General features: G+C 31.0%; 1 protein-coding gene across 3 annotated transcripts in view; it reads right to left on the reverse strand.

Annotated features, from left to right (window-relative positions):
- Positions 1-13,114: 13,114 nt before the first annotated feature.
- The window catches only part of LOC130899141 (protein tramtrack, alpha isoform-like), a 64,532-nt gene continuing 55,791 nt past the window's right edge, over positions 13,115-21,855 (reverse strand). For 2 of the 3 annotated variants that reach the window (XM_057808927.1, XM_057808926.1), the window contains exons 3-4: positions 19,882-20,371; positions 13,115-17,540 (exon numbers count right to left, since the gene is read on the reverse strand). In XM_057808927.1, the coding sequence (XP_057664910.1) occupies positions 17,285-17,540; positions 19,882-20,371 (746 nt within the window). In that variant the 3' untranslated portion in view covers positions 13,115-17,284. The remainder of the gene's footprint in view (positions 17,541-19,881; positions 20,372-21,855) is intronic. The other variant, XM_057808928.1, reaches the window with a different exon arrangement.

Raw genomic sequence — 21,855 nt, forward strand, 5'->3', positions numbered from 1 at the left:
GATGAAATATTCACTCATACCTCGTATATAATTAATCGAAATGTCGAACGTGAGTTCAATTTGGAAATTTCCATTTGACATGCCGTTATAACCAATTTCTGCACTGTAAACATAACGTTTAAATATGTGTTTCACTATTTTTTTTTCTCTAGTTCAGTTAGCCTGATGGATATACATTTGTAAATATTAGGAAAACGCTACAGCGTTGTGATTTTTAAACAGTCCATTCGTAAACACACAGACCAACACTTTTTGTTCCGTTTTATGGAAAATCATTCGCTGTAGGTAAACATAATATAATGAAACAAAATTGTACACATTATTGTAACAATTTTGTCTATCTGCCTCTAATTTTTATGTAGACAGACTGTTAACAAAACTGGACATGTATTAATTTGAAAAAATCTGCAGATAGTCACCGTTCTATTTTATTATTACTACTCAATGAAGTGAACAAAAGTGAAGCAATATACAGTGTGATTAATTAGTGTGATAAAGTTCAGTGTCTCCTTTGTTCTTTGACATAGCAATTTGAAAATTTGAGGTATTTTAGCCATCATTAGTAGCATCATTTACAATCTTACAGGGTGTTCCAGAATGATGTGCCATATTGAAACTTAATTTTTGTAGAAGCAAAACTTTATATTTTTGCATATTTGGAATCAGCTTGACTTTGCCATTACAATAATATAGGGTTATGTGTTCTATTAATAAAGTTATTGACAAATATAGAGTTATCCGCAGATATGACAGGGGTAGTTCAGCTCACTGCAGCACCCTAATTTTGTCTACATGCGAGGACTTCTCGGCTGTAATAGAATACGATTTTTTTTTAGTAAAAAATACTTTTTAGTTTTCTATAACTGACAAAGAAACCAAAGATTTATATATTATCTGTATTTATAGACCACCTAAATCTAACATTCATTCCTTTTTCGAGAACCTACATTCACTTGAAGCTCTGCCTACTAAGATCAGAAAAGTTCTGATAAATGCTTTTGAATCATATCAGGTAAATATGCACGTGGATTCACCAACTTCACAACTTCCTCATCACTAGATTACATATTAGACTTTCCACCCCATGATGTGAATCACTTGTAATTAATTAAGGTCTATTTGTAATACCTATTAAATCTCTTAAGAAACACACTCAGTTGGTGAGGATTCAATCCAAATAAAACTTCATCAAATTTCAAAACTTAATAACTATAGATCATTGTATCAGAAAACTCTGAAGCAAAACTATTACTAGAATTGCATTTCGAGAGCTAAAAATTCGTCGAAAGGAACTTGGTCTATTATCAATGATTTGAGAAACAAATCGTGTTTAACAAACAATATCGATCTCGACCCACACGAACTTAACAATTATTTCGTGAACGTTGGTAAGAATATTAGCTCTAAAATATCCACTTGTCGAGATGCTCTCTATTTTGTCGTTTCTTCTAAGAGATTCACTTCAGTCTCTTTCTCAGACCTGTAAATAGATCTGAGCTAGAGCAAACCATACTCAGCATCCAAAACAAGACATCCTGCGGCATCGATGAAATATCAGCTAAGTTATTTTTAGTTTTTCTGGAATTAATTATTGACGTTTCATGTTCGCTAATAAAACTGTCTAAAAACAGCTTTGATACTTCCTTTGCACATGAGCGGCGAAAAAAATTACACTAAGACTAAATTTGTATTTTTATATTATGTAATATAAAATTCTGTAACTTTGTCTATACAATTGTAAAGATTTTTTTGTAATATTCAAGCTTATCTCTTTCTTTCTATATAACCAATTTTCCATAAACATAGTCAACGGGTTCAATACCCTGTACAATGTCAAATAAATTCCTGATGAGGATCTGTTGCGGCCAAAGCATTCTAATAAAAGTAAAAAATCTTGAATTTAATTTATTCCGTTCATATTCATTGAATCGGATAGGAGGTGAATCAAAATACTAATACATTATTTTCTCGGTTTTTTCAAATTAATCACCTTGTATTGTAAGTATCGATAAGTACTACAACTATACTTCTTTTTCTATCAAACTTTCCCTGTACCTAAAATTGTTAGTTCTTGAAATATTTTGGTTTTTCTGTGCAAAACAATGATTTTATGTACCTATATCTAATCATTTAACAATGATCTGTAAGTTGGCCAAGACCCAGTTCTGATACAGGGACAAATACAGAAATAAACAAATTCCATGATAATGATTTAAATATTACTTGGATGGTTCATCATTTTTTGATTTTGCGAAAGTCAGAAAAATTATTTAGTCACCGTGACGCATTTACGAATATAGTAAAATGATAATTTTTGCCACTGCCATTTAATGTGATGTCATCAGAATCATATCATTCTTTTTGTTGTTTGGAACGGGAGAAATAATTGGGAATAGGAAAAATAATTTATGAAAAATTTGGTTTTCCTTTTATCGTGTGATAAATTTGTTACGGCTGTTGGTTGCTGGCGTTCGTATAGTTCGTAAATATTCCTTGTAAACCAAATCAATCATTATTCTATCCATATGTTCCAATTTTCAAAAATTATTCAATTACCATCCTCAATCTGACCAGAAATAACTAGTAATTTGCAACTTAATCATTGATTACATCAATTGCATCAAGAAGATTAAATGAATGTTGACATCTGTCTGAGTAGAAGACTTTGAACTCCAATATACGAAATACTAAGAAATAATTCTCCCGAACTAAAAACGGTTTTGCCAATTCCAAACGTACGTGTCCATTTGAAAACTTTCATGTATTCGTAGAAAGTTTCAGAAAACACATACGTGGACTTGTTGACATCGATCATTAACTTAAAATATCGTCCGAAAATGTATTGCCTAGATGCAAAATATATTATACTATGCTATTATACCACTGTACTTGTAATTTGAATAATCTCAAGAGTTTTCAAGTTCCCCACACACTTGACTGAACATCGAGATCCAATACATTTTGGTTTAGTTCAAAGCGTTCTTCGAGTTTCTTATTATTTTGAAAAGATCTCGAAACAACAAATCAAACAGCTAGCGTGGTATATTGAGGATTCCAACATTCTATAATCATATCAAATCACTTCTGTAAGAAAAAACAAATTGAACTTGAAAAAATATTGATAGTGAAAGATCAATTTTTAAAACTCAAGATATTGCTTCACTTTTTTATTACCCTCCTTATCACATTCTGTTTATCTATAACTCCAGTTATTGTTCAATGTATTTCAAAAACCGAAAAGGATTTTTGGACAAGGATGTATTTGTAAGTATTAATACCGGGTTATCAAAATTAATATCTAGGTTTTAACTCTTTATTAACTTTATCAAATCAAACTCATTGTTTGAAATAATGTATTGAATGAATAGGTAGCTTTCACTTAAATTTTAACAAGTGTGTCATGTTATTTCCCACACATTGAAACGATATCAGTGTCTTTCTAGTAATTGTTATAATAGCTGCTAAAATCCTGTTAATCAATTCAAGAGAGTCAGCTGCTAGTTGGAGGCAAGGCAACAAATTAAGCAATCGTGGAGACCATGGGAAACAATCTATGTCCTTAGACCGCTTGCGACCAAATGAGAGGTGGAGTGCAGTGACGTTAAACCAATCGCATAATTCGTTATGCCACCTCGTTGCAAAAACGTTATTTCCAACCAACTGAGAAAGTACCATATTATAGATTATCAATATTAGTGTTATTCACAGTTGCAGCACTAAAGAAGTAAAATCCAAAAAAAGTCTTGTATTTTCTGAGCTCACATTATAAGTGTCCACATCAACTGATGGATGGAAAGTCGATTCATCGCTAGAAATGAGAATTCGGCAGTTGATCCATGGCCTGCAGCCTTTGGAGCCCGTAACGAAAGAAAGGGTTACGTTTTATTGTCAACTTTGCTACTAGTGCTACCTAACTGATAGCAGGGGTATAAACAAACAATAACCTTGCGCTTGGTATATCATTTAATAGTTTCATAGTTATTATATGATGTCAACGCCCCGCTCTTTATTTTGGAACATACATTAGAGTTCAAACAACTTATTGGATGGACATATGTTATGTTATGTTAACAATAGACAAAATTGTTCTTTGCCTCAGCAATAAATTTTTAGTGAATAATTCTTATACGAGTTATCGTTCTATGAATTATATTTTACTAGTACTTTAAAGTTCGCAATTTTTCATTACCTTGTGATTTTAGAAGATTTATTCATGTGGCAAATTTTTTAACTGACTATGTTAAAGATATTCCTTTTTCAATTGAAATACGTTAAACTGTTCGTTTACCTAAAGATAATATAGGCCGTAACGTTTTATTTTTGTACAATATCATAATTTTCTAGTTTTGTTTCTACTTAGAAAATGAGGCAGATCGAGAACATTTGTACACTCTATAAACTTAAATAGTGTAAATGATGCGAACAATGACGGGACAAAGTTCTTGAATATTTGATAGTCTTTGATGATAATAACTACTACAAATAAATATTCAATACTTCTTCTTATACATAGAGACAACTATTTGCGATCGGATTTATATTTGAAATCAAAATATATAGCGTGTAAAATGAGTTATAAGAAAGATACGAGGTCTGGCTATTAAATAACGAGACTGGTTACTGACTGATTCTACATTCGAATGCTCCCCTTCAATATACTCCCCAAGTGTCTCATATTTCAAATAAAACACTATTTTTAAACAAAAAATTCAAGACTTCTCCTATTTTAAAACAAATCATCCCACTTCCTATAGACCGGGAAATGTATGTTTTTTTTTTCAGCTCAGATCATTTTCCCCGCACCTGATATATAGGTAATCGTTTTCGTTCCTATCGACTTTGAAATGATTCTCTCTTGACATGGAAAACAGTAGAAAACCTTTTACAGTTTCCAGCTTTCCTTTAATTCTCTTCCACCGTTCACGTAGGCTTGGAAGTCTAATCGAGGGTGGGCTAATAAATAGTAATGGTGCGGAACGAAGCCTTCTAACGCTATTATTTTCTAATCAAATTAGCAAACTAGACATTAATGTCTGCTGAAATTCTAAATTGAGATCAATAAGGAGCTTTGTACGACGGTTTTCCAATTTTGGAAAGTTAAGAACATCCACAAGTATGGTTTTATATATCGCTTTTCCATTAATCTAATCCCGATCGCATCCTCTTCACAGATCTATTATTTAATGTATTGAAACAAATCCAATATATTCAGAATTTGATGTTTCCTGAAATATCAGTGATAAACAATTTGGCAATTTTTACAAGAAGTAAGTTCGAGCTCACTATCAGATATCCGTACAGGTGATATCCTTTATTATCCGGTGAGTAACATCCTTCAAAGTTGTCCTCATTCGATTGAATAAAACGTTCCCAGTAATGTTTCTATTTTCGAAATTATCATCACTGTATTATTACATTAGTTCGAATCGTCTCAAAGTCATCAGAATCTGGAAAAGAACTAAAAATCGTAGAGAGCTACTTCGAGGCTGTATGGAGGCTGGCAAAGACCTAGTGTTTTGTTAAATATTGCAGCACAATGTTCGATGAAAACTATGTTACATCGAGCAGCCAAACCCTACTTATGAGACTTGTAAAAGCTTTTCTCAAAGTGCGTCACAGATTATTTTCAATACTTCATTATGTAACCCTTGTAGCTATGTAGCTTTCATTATTAACGAATATAATAAAGAGGTGTGTTCACTTTGCGCAGACTATGACGATTTTTTAAACTTGTCAATCCTGAATGCCTCCACGGAATTAATGGTTTCTGGCAATTGAGATATGATACATCACCAATAATCTAATTTATGTTTTTATACTTGAAGTGAAAGATCGTGAAGATCAATGCAACTAGAGAAAGTTTCACATATTATTTAATCAAGACTAGCACCTACTCACAAGAACTTTGTCTTTATAATTTGTATTACTGACTGAATAGATGAAAGTTGTGTACATACAATAGGAAAGAAATGTTAAATAAATTATCGAAACTGACAAAACTTATTTTATTTCTACACATATCACAATAAATTTAATATTTAGAATCAAAAATGATGTATTATTACGAATTTCAATTTTTTCTCGAAAATCTAGAAGGTCATCCAATATAACCAACTTATTATCGAATTCTTCACAAATTCTTTGATACCAGGCAGATTTTTTTGACAATAACTGATGTATCTGTATATATATCTTCAGCTTCTATAAAGCGGATTCCTCTCCTCAATCTGTTGGAGTTAATTACACTGCCAAAAAACCAACTTTATTCAACAGTTAGTTAATTACTAGAAGACATGCAGTCTTCTGAGTGATTCATCTCTTGTTAATAATTGCATGTTTTTATAAATACTTTATTGGGATAAACATACCTTGAAATTAAAAAAGTGACAACTGGCAACTCTGCATTTTTAAATCCCACCTTCCTTAAGTGATATCACACATCAACCACATCCTTGATCAATGCTCTGACTAAAGTTGACTTGCTGCTGCCATAGAATAAATAGTGTTACGAGTACGATTTGTCATAAAAATAAGAATTTATCAAGAGAACATGTATACGTCATGATCTACCTTGATTTCAATGCTGCTTCAAGTGAACAACAGAATCTGTTCTCCAGTTATTTGTGTAAACATTGGGACAGCTAGACTTGTGATCGAAGAAGATCCAATATGAAGCTATCTAGAAATTGAGGCAGCTCTTTGTGTCCGCAATAAAAAATTTGTTTTCACATGTGCATTTTCTTATGAAAAAAAACGTTGGGATCCATATATAGTGATAACGTAACGATGACAGTTTTCTTTCATTGTACAGGATGGGTGAAAGCAATCAAACTTGAAGATTAACGTACACCACAAATATTTATTAACATTTTTTGAGTCGGCCAATGTTCGGGAGTTGATGTATCACGATAATATTTCGCCACAAATTAGAGATCAGAGAGTTGAATTTTACATGAGAATAATGTCATTGAATATCCTCCACCTTATTTGTCAAATTCAATCCTGTGTGAGCTCTAGTTGTTAAACATCCTAAAGAAACATTTACATGGTTGACGTTTCACGACGGAGCATTCGTTTTATCAATTTGTAAGAGCTTTTCAAACAAGTTTTCAAGTTTCGGTAGCTTATATTACGAATGCATTGATGTAGGTGGTGATTATTTACAATACAAATACAATTATTCTCCTGACAAGAATCATGGTTTTTTTGTATCTCAGAATTTATAGCGTCTCCTATGTATAGAGTACAGATGGAGACAACTAAGTAAATCGCACTATGTGAAGTGAAAAGTGAAGTTCTCTGTGTTAATCAGTAGTTGTGTATTTCCTCTTGTATGTATGGATTTGGGGTCTCGTATACACTACGACCCAAAGGATCTATTGTGTACCCCTTTCTTGCTGCGCTACTGGTGAACCCAGTGTTTACAGGTGATCCATCAATTCCACCCCTTTTAAAAAGTCTAGAATGTGGGATGGTTTTGATTGCCAGAGATCTTCGTCTGCTCCTGTTAGTAATCGTAGATTATTTTCTTTCTAAGGTTGATATATTTAGCAAATCTACTCTGGTTATAGTTTCTCAGAAAAGTCTTTGCTTATCTTAGCCCTTGTAGGTTGTCCCAATAATTGGTTTTGCTCCTATCTACCTTATTTTCCATTGTTCTGTAGCTGATACCACAGAAGAGTTCGGGTCCCATTAAGGGCTTGTCTGCACCCGCTTTGGCGAGCTCATCAGCTATTTCATTTCCCTTCGTTCCGTTGTGTCCTGGAATCCATTGTAGGGTAATTTTATTTTTTCTTGTCTAGTTCGTTTAACGAGTTTGGATTTTATGATCTCCTGTTTGCGAGAGCTCCTCTCTGGATTGAACTGAACACATTTTTCAATTGCATAGATTTCTGCTTGAAAATGCTTGGTGCACTGCCCAGCCTTTCAGAGTGTTTGGTTCTGGACCCGTACACTCCTATTCCAGTTCCGTCTGCTGTCTTTTATCCATACGTTTACCATTTATTGGCGTTACCGTTCATTTTTTGTATGGTGTTTTGATTTCACTTGCTTACAGTTTATTGTGTTATTTTGCTTATTTAGTGCCATCTAGAAAGTGTAACAAGAAGATTTCCACTTTGTTGAATGTTTTTATCATGATACATTAACAACATTACAATATACTGATTTCTATTCTGCACCTTTCTTCATATACTTCTAAAATTTAGCATGTTCAGGATGAATGTCTCCTTATATAGAATATATTGTATTGTAACTAGATGAGTTGTTCAATAAGTTAGGTTATTCGTCTTTTCTTTTAACTTTTTCTTTGCCTAGTATGATTACGGTTATAAAATAATCTTTAAAGATTGATTTTGAAAGAAGAAAGTTGACAGAAAATATTTTTAATAAAATAGTTGATATTGCAGTGAATACTCTGTTAATACACTATTTAAAAAAATGAGTATTTAAAAAAAACACATGTAAAAAGGTAAGTTGTACACTTATTTAGGTTATTTTTTTTCCTTTTATAACTTTTCTTCGTCTATTTGATTACGCAGGTAAGGTACGTTCTGGAGACTAGCTATGAAAAGAAGAAGAGAAATTTACTTATGGAAATTATGGAAAAAGTATTAAAGTATGATTTCTGTTACCTCAATAATAGTTATAAAATCATATGTTACATGTGACAAAAGCAGCATATTAGGAAAATAAAAACAACACAGATATATTTTAAATATTTATTGCTCAAATATGAGTTGACATTAATTTATTTACAAATATTACAAACGATAAATTAGGTACATATTGTAAGATTGTGTTATCATTTACTGAATACACATCTATAGAAGATTTGCCTTTGCTATAGTCGAACACGGCTTAAGGCTTCACATTCATTCCTGATCTCTGTCGATACTTATTGTCTCAAAAGCATATTTTTTAGAAAGCACCATTATCCTTCCATTTTAGTTTTGTTATGACTTTATCGTTTTCTTCGCTAGTAATTTCATTTCTTCAACTTCTTTTGTACAATTTGGATAGTCCTATTTTTTCAGCTTTCCGACTATGTTCAAATTTGTATAATACACACAAAAAATCATCCCTTGTTGCAATTTTTCCTTGAATCTATACCCCACATGGAGTGATGAAAAATTTTGGGCCCTGAGGAAAGTTAATCAATTTTGGTTGGGGCTCAACGTGTTTAAGTGAAAGATACATATTTACTATTTAATCTCAAAAGGAAATCTTAAATGTATAAGGTAATTATAAATGTTAACCCGAATTAAAATAATAATATTTTTTGTTCACTTTTCATCACTTGGAGTTTTTTTCCCTTAACAACAGCAACTGCGCCGCCCATTTCTAAACGGTTCAAATGTTATTCCACTAATAACCAAACTTGCCAACTCGTCCCTCCACTTACTGTTCAATTGTCACGTGACAGCAAACTACCCGCCACGGGCGTAGGTCAGATTGAATGTTATCCCACTAAAATCACCGAAAAGGTAAACATATCAGTAACAACGTTTTTCCGGGAAGGTCTTTAATTGTCAGTGTTGGTCATCTTAGAAAAAACTGTTTTCCGATTAGAAATTTTTTACCATGTGTTTGTAGTACTTTCAGAAGTTTTTTTTAACAAATACCAAATTTTGAACAAAATTCAAAATAAGCCGAATAGAATGATCAAAAAAACTAAAAGAATTTTACTGTTCACTTCAGCTAACCGTTTACAAAACACCCAGAAGAAGCTCTTCACAGTAAATGATAACAACAATATTTCATAATAATATTTAAAACTTACATACTAAAAGTTATTTGTTGCAAATATTGAACCAACAATACAATTTGAAACACGGTTGACACAACTGTACACTTTTTCAAAAATAATGATTTATTGTATTTATAATTTGATTCAAAACAGAATTGAGCGTATTATTTTGTTTATTAATTTTTTTGTTGAATGTATAGTGACATATTCAACGGAATTGGAAATGTATATCCATTGTGGGAATCACAGATCAGCATTTAAAGAAATAAGGTAGTAAGTAGTTTATAAATGTAACAAATATTTATTTTGAAAAGAAAAAACAGGAAATTTCCCAATCATAACAAAGCTTAATATTAAAAATTACAAGAGCATTATCCAGGATAATACCTCCTTGGTTAACCATAGATTAATAAACTAGTATGATCCTCTAAATCTGAATTACTCTTCAACTTTATTTTTATCATAAAGTCCTTAAGCTTAAAGAATGAATCGTTCTTGTCGTTATTTGCCAGTGGTTTTCGTAAGCCTAGTACCACAAATCACACGCTTGTTAAACATTTGCAGGGTCATAGTATGTGCTCTGTTAATTGACTCACAACAGTTTTGATCGTTTTTATTATTTCCCTTATTGGTTTGGCGGTGAATTTTGAAGTTCTAATATGAACTGTTTCGATAGTTTGGTGTGCTTTTCAGCCATAGAGTTGTACTTCATCAATATTAGGTGGCCCGTTCAAATGTTATTTTTGCAAAGCTGTTCGATTCCAATGAGTGGAACTGACGCAGCTGTTTTGACCATTTCGTCTGCCTTTTGGAATTGAGTGCTATCAGAATTGCTTTGCTATCGGTTAAGATAGCAAAAATACCTTTTCTGCTGTCTTCATTTATTCCAACTAGTAGTGGATCCCCTCATTGCAACTTAGAAAATTGTAGTATATTAGTAAAACATTATCTTGCAAGATGTCACCAAATAATCAAAAAATTTTTGTATTACATAATGATATAACAGCCCAGGGTGGGCATCAGCATCTCATCACCTCTCTATCCATTCTATACCACACTCTTAAGTATGTCTCCACATCTTCTATCCATCTCAATATAGGTCCTCTTCAAAGTGAGTGGTATAAATTCTAGCATTTAAGATTTCATAAAATGTCTCATAGTTCTCAATTCTCCGCACATGATCAAGCCATTTCAACCCTTACATTTCACATTTTCATACAAATCCAAAGGCGCTTTTGGTGAGACTTCCTAATCCTTTATGTTCGTGGCGAATCAAACCGCACTCTCTCCTTTCTTGCAGTGTGTTTTTTGCCATCTTATTAACAAATTCTCACTATCCAATTAGTTTTTTTCTTTCCAACCCAACATCTGACAATAATAGGTGAAGTAGAATGTTCTTAATGAGTGAAATGGAAATATCCACTAAATTGGTCAATATTGTCATAATGACACTGCAAAAATCTTGTGCTAAAGTTGAAATAGGTGGCAAATTAAGTGCTCCATTTGATATCACATCTGGTTTTAAACAAGGAGATAGTCTTTCAATAATACTTTAATCAACCAAGATTTTTACTCATGCACATTAAATTACAATATTAAAGAAATAAAGAAAGACTGATAGAACTTTTGAAAGATATAGAAAAATAATGTAAAGATCTAGGCATAGTTATAAATGAATATAAAACAGTAATTATAAAATTATTGATACCAGAAGATTGTAAGAGAGTAGTTGCAAACCTGAAGCTCCTGAAAAACAGACTAATAACAAGAAGAACGAAGTATGAAATCTACAGGACGTTAATAAGACCAATCGTAACTTATGGCAGTAATTGTTACAAAAATACCAAGATAGTTTAATAATATTCGAGAGAACTAAGCAGACTGGAGAATCCGAAATAAATCAATGAAATACTAGGCAGGGAAAACACTCATTAAAGCCCAGGGGTTGAGATGGTTGGGCCACACAAAGAATTGAGGATAAATTCCAAAATATACAGCAATAGAATAAGAGCAGAACTCGTATCAAAAGGATTGATCGAGTTCCCGAAGACTTACAAACAATGAATGTAAGAAGATGGGGATGTGGATGAAGAACAGACCAGTTTGGAAGTGAATTGTCGACGAGACCAAGTCTCAGAGTGAGCTGTAGTAGTGAGATGAGAATAATCTAAACACAATTTTTTGTATTCCAATACTTGAGCAATACGAGGTCAGTCAATAAATAGAATCAGTTCATTCCAAATATTTTTTACTGTTGCAAAGGTAAAAAGTTTCGTAATATACAACAGTTGGGATATGAGTCAGCATCAATTTCTATTCTATTACTTTCAAATGCTGAACCATATTTTTAGAATAAATCAAAATTAATAAAAAGACACAATATATCATCTATTTTGTGGAAAATAGACAAATCGATATAAATGTATATACCTTTGTTGGTTCATTATTATTGCATAGGAAGAAACTTAATATTTAAAATACTTACGGACTAGATGATAATAAAAATATTTTTATACACTTTAAAACTGCTGAATATAAAAATTTAGTGTCACAATGATGAGTAAATTTGGCACAATAATAAGGAATATAGAATAGGAAAACTTTAAAATACGTTCAAACAATAAACACAATAAATAAACACTTTTTATACTTAAAGAAACATATAATGGTACTTATATTACGCATAGAGCTTATGAAGAAAAAAATTTGGTTAGATTTGTGTCGAGATTAAACAATTTCCAAGTAAATAAAAACTGTAAATGCAAGAGTTATCACCAAAAAATTATAACAACCTTTCATCTTAAAGCCATTGAAAACTTTGTAGAGCCTTTGCGAGTCAATGAGTATATAGTCCGATCAAATTAGACCAAACAATTGGAATGAAGCTACATAAATTCCCATCAAGCTGAAAATCAGTAAATTTGTTTAAAATACAATTGAAAATAAAATTTGAATGTTCCCCATCATTTCCGTGTATGGAAAAAATGTTATTCAAGGTCAAAGGTCAAAAAAATGAGTTTTTCGCGATTATGAACTAAATGAGAACCGTCATAATTCTATGTAGATAATTTATTTAAGGAAACAACGTGAAATCTGGATATTTCCATTTCCGGCAAAGCGGGGTCTATAAATGCTGCTCCTACTTGTCTATTTTTCATTTTCGAGTCATAATTAAGAAAATAAAAAGATTTTTGAAATAACTTTTCTGATAAGTATTTTTTTATCAAAACTATGAAACGCTAGAAGATTAATGTAAGCATATACATTCAAGAACAGGAAAAAAGACCTACAAAATATATATATATATATATATATATATATATATATATATATATATATATATATATATATATATATATATACAGAGACTGTCATTTGAAAATATGAAGGTGCATGTAGAATATTGTATATTTAATTTTAATTCTAAAGGCAGCTTGACACGGTGCAACACAACGTGCAAGAAATTGCATGCATTTTTTTCCAAAGTCAAAACATTTCATAGATTAATATTGCACATCGTTTGACATTATGAAAGTATCTTACCACTGCATCATGGCAACCCCTAACAAAAATTCCCTAAGTGAATTAAGCAATTTCCTAACGTCAAATTTCATTCAATATTTTGGAACCGATTTGAAAATGAATGAATTTTCTCAGCCTACCCCTCTAAAATGTAGCCAGTGAAATTGACTTTTAATTATTTATGTTTCTCGAGCTTAAGTTGATATAGAAACTTCAAAATTTCATAAATTTCGTGGAATTGCAAAGTCCTAATCATTAAGGCTGCTTGACATGATTCAATACAACATGCAATGAAATGCAAGACGCAATTTTTCTTGATAAAAAGCATGCGCAGATGAAATTCAGCTGATTATTTCATACAACATCTCGCACTTGCATCATCATTAGTTTGGTGCCAACTTTATTGTGTGCAAGCTACAATTCTAGGGAGAAATCTAGTTACTTTTGACTTAACAACTAATCTGTCAATATAATTATTGAGAGTGATTAATCTATGAAATATTTTGACTTTGAAAAAAATGTATGCAATTTCTAGCACGTTTTCTTGCAACATGTCAAGCTGCCTTCAAGAAATTTAAATGATTTCATGCAATTTTTGTATAAAATATTTATCTCAGTGTGGCTCAGTTTAGTATGAATAACTCCGGACTTTTTGGTTTTTATTATAATTTAATTATAATACTAATAAGAAGAACGCTTTTCAATTTTTATATTTATTGCTATAAATATGAGCATTTTACCTATTATAATGAATGTATTGCACTGTTATTTGGAATTCATAGACATTTACTAATGTTAAACTTAATTGAGCTTAATTTTTGGTCCATAACTCAAGCTATAGAAGAAATTTTAGTAAAAAATGTAGATTCAAGGAAAATGTTTTCATTTTTTTTTCCAATTCGGAAAGCTTTCATAGAAACTTACTCTGCAGCAACTCACCGGTGATCAAAAAATCCTATTAGAACTGATTATTTGACAAATAATACAATCTAGACTCAAAGTTACTTACTCTATAGTATGTACCAGAGAAAAATTTAAAACAATGTTATTTTGAATTTTTGGAATATTATGAGATATATTAGAATAATACAGGTACGCAGTTTTTTCTTCATAAGTTGTAAAGCAAGTTCTAACTACTAAATATCACTGAAAATTTCAACATATTGAGCAAATAAATTGGCACATCACGTAAGGGACATTTAACAATAACACAATAAAATATAAATAATCTACTATGTACAGATACAAGAAATATTGTTCTGAATAATTGTAAATTACTTATTAAATTTTCAAACTGGGTATTTCAAAATGAACTGAACTATAATTCCTGAACGAGTATCCAATTAAATTTAAAATTTTGTATTAGGTTTATGGAAAATATGGAGTAACAAAACCAGAAAGCCTTTTTATGATTTTCAAGTCATTTTCTGATAGACATACTTAAGATAATAAATAAACTTACACATAATATCAAAATTCACTTTTTGCACTAGATTTTTATTGTTGTTTTTATGGGAAGTGAAATGTTTGCATCATTCATGTGATCACTGTTGGATTATTTATCTACTACAATCTACCATGAAATATTATAAAACTTTAATGCATGATTTTTATGCTAGTTGAATATAAAGAGTATTAGGTGGGACTGGAGTCTAGGATGGAGTTTTTTCGACACTTTTTTATTAGCTTCGCGTGTATCTATGTAACAGATTTTTTCAACTTCATTTTCTTCAACTTCAAGTCAATGGGATTAGTTTACAATTCAGCACTCTTATCAAAAACTGATAACAATTTTTTTTTTCAGAAAAGAAGCAAGCACAAGAGGATAATCCCTATTACACTGGAGTGTTGCTTGCCGTGTGGATATTGATCTTGAATATCTGTAGGTTGTAGTGTCCGGTGGCTCATTTCATTCTCCAAAGAGGAGATTCCCGATAAATGGACGTTCTGAGCGTCTGCAGGCGAAGTAGATATAAGCCACGTCGGCCTGTCGAGTAGTTATTGCAAATACTGGTATAGGTGGGATTATGCTGGACAGCTCAGAAGAGCATCTGTTGTGGCATTATCGGTAAAACAGAGTCATATCAGCGACCATTATTCTATGCTCTAAGCTATCCAGGTTGCTGGTTTCTGTATCGCCTATAAGTCGAATTGCTCTCTTTTGTATCGACTCGATCATCATCAGAATATGGTTGGAAGCCGCGCTCCAAATATGCGACCTATACTTCAAAGGTGGATACATTCTAGTATTAGTGCCTTGTAGACGATTAGAACCTGTTGCGGAGATAGGTATAGATGGTGGTTAGGTGGAGATCTGTTACTGTCTACAGATTTGAACAACGACAACAATGCAGTTTTGTCGAGTAGATTGACATGCATTCCTAGGGAACACCAACGTTGGCATCATACCTTTCTGACAGGTGTCCATCGATAAGTAGGGACGAAAAAATGTTCGATATAAATTTTTTTAGTAGGTTGTCATGCCAAACCCTGTCAAAAGCATTCAATTCCCCATATTTTTCTGTAACTTCAATCCATACGTTGTGACATAGACCACGTGATTCCTGGTTGATATATGTTTACGAAAGCCATATCGACGGTCGCTGATGATGTTAGGAGACTCAAGATATCTTAAGTTTTGCTGGTTAACGACTTCCTTCATGACCTTGGAAATGGCTGGGACTCAAGCAATTGGACGGTGGTTGTTGGAAATCATCTTTTTTCCTTTTGGTATGGGTTTAACCCGAGCAAATTTCCATCCTTCGGGTAAGAGACATATTTTATATGATAGAGAAAAGTTTCTGTAGCGAACTTGTCAGTTTAGTTGCGCATTTTATATAGAATCTTAGGAAAGAGCTTTATTTCTCAATTTAATCTTGGCGCAACTATTTGTTTCTAACACCATTATGCCAACTAACTCTTTCGTGAAATAGAGCTTAAAAAATTGTAGTGGTTGTTAAAAACTTTAATAGGCCCTGGTACTCGAAATGACGTATTCTGAATAATGCAAACTATACAGCAAACCCAATATAAAATTGAAATGATTCAATATAGTTCAAATCATTATATATTTTAGTTAGAAAAATGAGATATTTACGTAAGTTTTTCATAAATTTAGTATTGTACTACAAGTTGCAAGTTTATTAAACTAAAGCTTGAATCCCAAAGGAATTCAACATCTCTGCTATAATAATCATAAAAATCAATAATAGGCTTCAATAAGTAAGCTGTACCAATATAGAGAGCAATTTTATCTTCAAAATAAAGTTGATGAAAAAGAGAAATTCTAATATATTTTATAAAGTTAAGATAAAAATTTTAAATGGAAAGATAGCAGTGGCAAAAATGTTGAGTAGCTTACCAATTAATGTATCGAGGTCTACAGATTTATTGCTCAATACATATTGAGTGACTTGACATGAAAAGTGAAGACAGCACAAAACAAGTGAAGTATTTGCATTAGATAAATTTGGAAACAAATTATTACAATGGTCACCAAACTTCATGACATGGGACTTTTAAAAAAATGAATAATTTAATAAAAAATTTGCACATTATATAGGAAAAATCTCTAAAAAATAATAATATAGTATTCAGACAAATATAACTGTGGTTCGTTAGGCGGATATGTATTTTATAATTTTTTTTAACCAAAAAAATCTATAATATACTAAACTATAGATTATCTTAAATAAATATCGTTCATTGAATAAATCTATTGTAATATGGTATTTATATTACAATGAGATCAAACTTTCGAAAATCTATTTCACTGAGCATATGGAAAAATTGGATTTTATCTATTTCTTAAGGAGTTTGTGAAATGGTACTCCAAATATGGTAGTTTCATTTTGATTAGATTCTCATTTCACTGTATCTGTTATTGTTCTCATTGCAATACTAATTCTTTGCCATTACATTTTTATACAACCAGACAAATAGGAACTGAATAATCTATCAATATAAAAATACTCTGATTCAATTTTGGCACATAGTTTTTAGTTAAAATACTTTTTAAGCTGTATTCATGATAGAAGTTGATCTTCTACTATATCCTCTTCTTGTTACAGTTGCACCTTGAGCCTCACATTCTTTTTTCACCCTGTTAATAATATCTGCTACTAGTTTCTCTTCCTTTACTCGTTGTTCTTCCCAATCCACAGATTTATCAGTTTTTTTCCGAATTACTGGTGCTGGAATTTCGTTACTAGTTTCTACGATTTCTTCCTTAACCACTACTTTTAATTCTTGGTTAGAAGTATCCGAATGCCTAGGAAAATATTAACTAGAGTAAGTTTGACGTACTGACAAGAAAGTGCATTGTACTTTATTTTTGCATGAATTACGAAATTTTGGAAACTACATTTTCTAAAATAGCTTTTTTGATTTATTGTAAAGTTACATACAGAGGGACTTTTATCAGTTCGATTGTGAGAAGGCAATGGATATGAAAATCTACGAAATATTGAAATATTAAGATTAGATCACTTTTATTTAAATAACAGTAGGAATTCACTAAGATCCAAAGTTGAAAAAAGACGCCTCCTATTCTTCTCAATATGATATAATAAAAATTAACTAATCAATTAGGAATTCCGTGGTTATGTTTTCGATATCACTTAATTATACAATTGTATAGTTTACTTTAATTCTGATTGGTTCTCTCCTAATTTGGTAGTTTTCCTTCCATTTTTTGTTGTTTTTGTAGTTACAGAGCCTTTTAAGTATATATTGCAGCTTAGTGAGTTATCCGACAGTTTTGTTTTTTTTTTAATAATATTGATAGTTGATAATATACTCTAATTACTATTTTATTGCAAGAAAGATGTGGATATATTTCATAAATTAACGAAGAAAACATGAAAAATATGAGAAAACGACCAAAAAACTAATATTCCAATATAAAAGCAAGTTTTCAACTCAAATAGAGTAAAAGTAGAAACTTTAATAAATTAATTAATTCATTTTAGTTTATACCATTTCATAACTTACAGAAAATGGCTAGGTTCAAATTAATTCAAAGAAAAAATTTATGGATTGCATACAATTGAGTCTTGTCTAGTACATAGTTTACAACCCAAATTAAAAATAGTGAAAAATACAGGTATAAAACACTTTGATTCACATTTTTCTATCAAAAACTGAAAAAAAAAGAGCCAAATGAAAACAAATCAATTAGGACTTGTCAAGAACAATGACATTTTCAACATTGATTTAGGACTATTGTCAGTTGTATATCTTTGCTCACAATAATAATTTAAAATAACCTTAGGGGTTGTAACTACAATCAAAGTTAATATAGCAGATAACATGGTTAATTAGTGATTGTGTAATGTGACAAAAAATTCCTCTGCTTCACTTTTATGTCCATAAATAAGTATAGAAAAAAGTCATTTCAAACATCCCTAAGCTTCCCCGAGTTAATATTAAACGGTTAAGACTTAACAAAGTGTTAAGATTGGTGAATATACCAATATGAACCCAATAGAAATATTTAGAATAAGGACAGACTGGAGAAGTCTAAAAATTCCACTTTAAAATGAATATAAATAAAAATAACAACTGCTTACTTTAATCGCGTTTCAAGAAATAGAGAATAGTAGAAAACATAACTAAAAAATCAAGCGAAAATGATACAGAATTCAGATACAGAAATTACAGAAAGTATTATGAACTCTAAACTTCCATAATGGACATACTTAACAAGAATAGTAGAAGAATATACTGAAGAAACCAGATTTTTGACGTTCATTCTTCATAAAAACTTTAGTATATTTAAAGATAAGTAGAATTAATACTTTGACTTTGCAATAAATTCTTTTTTTTTTTATTGGATGTATCCCCTAGAAAATGTAGTAGTGGTATTCCCAATATAGTAGATACAAACCCCAAAAGCAAGAACAAAAACCTAACCTTTCATGAAATTATTGATATTTTGACGAAAAATAATTTTCTAAATTGAGAGAAGTTTTGAAGAACAACGCCTGTTCTGTTTCCTAATTAGGATTACTCAACAACAGTACAATACAGATTCTAAAATTATTTCGAAAACTGTTTCCACCTTTTTCCAGCATTTCATTATATTTTGATTAAATTGGTATGTAGATGGAATAGATTCATGTAAAAAGAATTTTTTTTCGACTAGTTTCACAATTCCTTTGGTGGATAATTTCGATAATTTAGTGACAAAATATAATTTTTTCCATGTGAAAATTTTTGCCGAACCAAAAGATTGTCAGACAGTGAATTATCCGGATGGATATACTGAAAATTGCCAACAACCCTCTCCCCGTTAATCAATCAACTCCGGGAGGTTCTTTAATCTCCTCTAGTAATCTGGTCAATTGTTGATAGTGAGGTACCGAATCTATCGTTTGACCAGTTTACAGAATTTCATAGTATATCACTCAATTCGATTTTGCAGGCGTTTATAGTGAATAATGGATCTTAGAAAATTGGAAAAGTGAATACTATTACTAATATTTGCATTTTTATTGCAACAATAATCAAATGTAAATGGAATTTCCGCAATGTTATATAATTCTCATCTTTTTCGAATGAAAGGTTAACCAACACTTGAAATTACTTGATACTAGTTTCAAACTACATACCTCGATGCAATATGACCCGTATATCCCTTCCGACTTTTGAAAAACACATTACAATGATTACACATAAATAAAGGAGCAGGACTCACTAACTTTTGATTCGCTTGTAACACATGCACTTTATATTTATGTCGATACCAATGTGTTCGTGAAGCCAAAACTTCGCCACATCTTTTACATATAACACTACCGTCTGGTTGGACTAAATATTCCAAAAGTTCGCTTTTCTTCTTTTCGTAACTATCGTTGTCTAGAGGATCTATACTTATAGTGAGACTTTTTTCGTCAGAAAGGAAGTGAACCCCAGCACTGGGTTCCGGTTCTGGAGATGGTTGATATTTGTCGTCGATATCTAAGGTTTCGTGCAGTAAGTGTCTTGCGGATTCTGTTGAAATAATCACTGATTCTTGTTTGATTGCTGGTAGCAGTTCTACTGTTATAGCAGAAGGAAGATTTGTATGATTCTGGTTGTTTTCTGGATAATCGTGCTCTTCTGAAAATTGAAATAAAGGATTAAACAGTTAAACATCCTACTTGGAGTGTTATTGATATATGGTCTATAGTAATTTCTAGAAAAGCTAATTGAAATTATTTAGAACCACTGATTATTTCTCTGGTATATTGGTAAGGTTTTGTACTGCTAGTAACCTCTTTATTAGTTATAATAGTCTTCTTCTCACTGTCTTAGCTGTTATTTATGTAAATGACATATTTCCACAATTATTTTGTATTTCATTTGAACGTGTTTATTTCTTGTATTTTTGATCCTTTGGTAGTTAAATTATTCGAAGGATAAATAACAATACAATTAATTCTAGAGTTTGTTAAAAAAATTGAAATAACGTTTTAAAACTCAGTTCTCGATAGAGTCACCCAAAAAGTTGAATATACATATTGCAATTAAAAATATATTCCATTGGTCAATATTAATATTAACCAAAGTTGTGAGTTTTTCATAAAACAAAAATTATTTTTTCAAATATCAGCCCTTGTACATGTTCCAAATATCCATACTCTGTAACTTCGAACTTATTTAGTCATGAAACAAACGTGAATTACTTCCCAGTTGATTAAAATGATCAAGTTATGTTTTGCAGATATATATCTGGAAAATAATAAAAAGGTAAAAAATATTGTGAAAATGGAAGCCCTTCAATTGTACTTTCTCCTTTGATACACCTACCTTAAAAAAATTATTAGGATTATTGGGAACTGAAATATCGAAGTTTGACTAAGAACCATCTTGCTGAAACCAAACTATATCGAAATTATTATTAGCAATTGCGTGATAGCAAAACTATTTGTGTTGTCTTCGACAATTCTAATAACATCTACACGCTCATTTATCACAAGGTTTTCGTAATTTTATTGCAATATCCATCTGGTCTTGGTAAGGCTCCAATATCTGTAACAAAACTGCCTTCTACCTTATGCTCTCATAAAATTACAATTTGTAGTAGGAATCATCTCCAGACAATTCTCATTAAAGTATAAGTTTGTTTTTTTTTTGTACTATAAAGTATGGAATAGTTTTGACGATTTGACATTAATGGTAACAGTAAACTTCAATTAGTCCTATTTCTTCAAAGCGATTTAAATTCTACATTTTTTGTAATTGATTTTTGATTTATATAGTTTTAATTACCATAACCTATAATTTTTTTCTTTGTAATTCATACAATATTAATATTGAAAACTGTGTTTAATCGATAAAATTAATAGCTTGGAAAGAAAAAAGTCACCATTGATACTAATACTTCGTTAAATACATTGTTATTAAAAACAATAATTTGATTACAGCAAAAATGATTATGATTAATATTAGTATGAACTAATGTTTAAGCTGGAAAACATTTATTACTTCTTATTCCAAATCACATTATATGTGAGGTTAAGGATTATTTATTTAACACTTTATAAAATTATTTCTTGTCACACATCTTGCTATCAAGAGGACTCTCAGATTACCAGATTTAT

The sequence above is a fragment of the Diorhabda carinulata genome, chromosome 10, assembly GCF_026250575.1.
Source record: "Diorhabda carinulata isolate Delta chromosome 10, icDioCari1.1, whole genome shotgun sequence".
NCBI classification, from domain to species: domain Eukaryota; kingdom Metazoa; phylum Arthropoda; class Insecta; order Coleoptera; family Chrysomelidae; genus Diorhabda; species Diorhabda carinulata.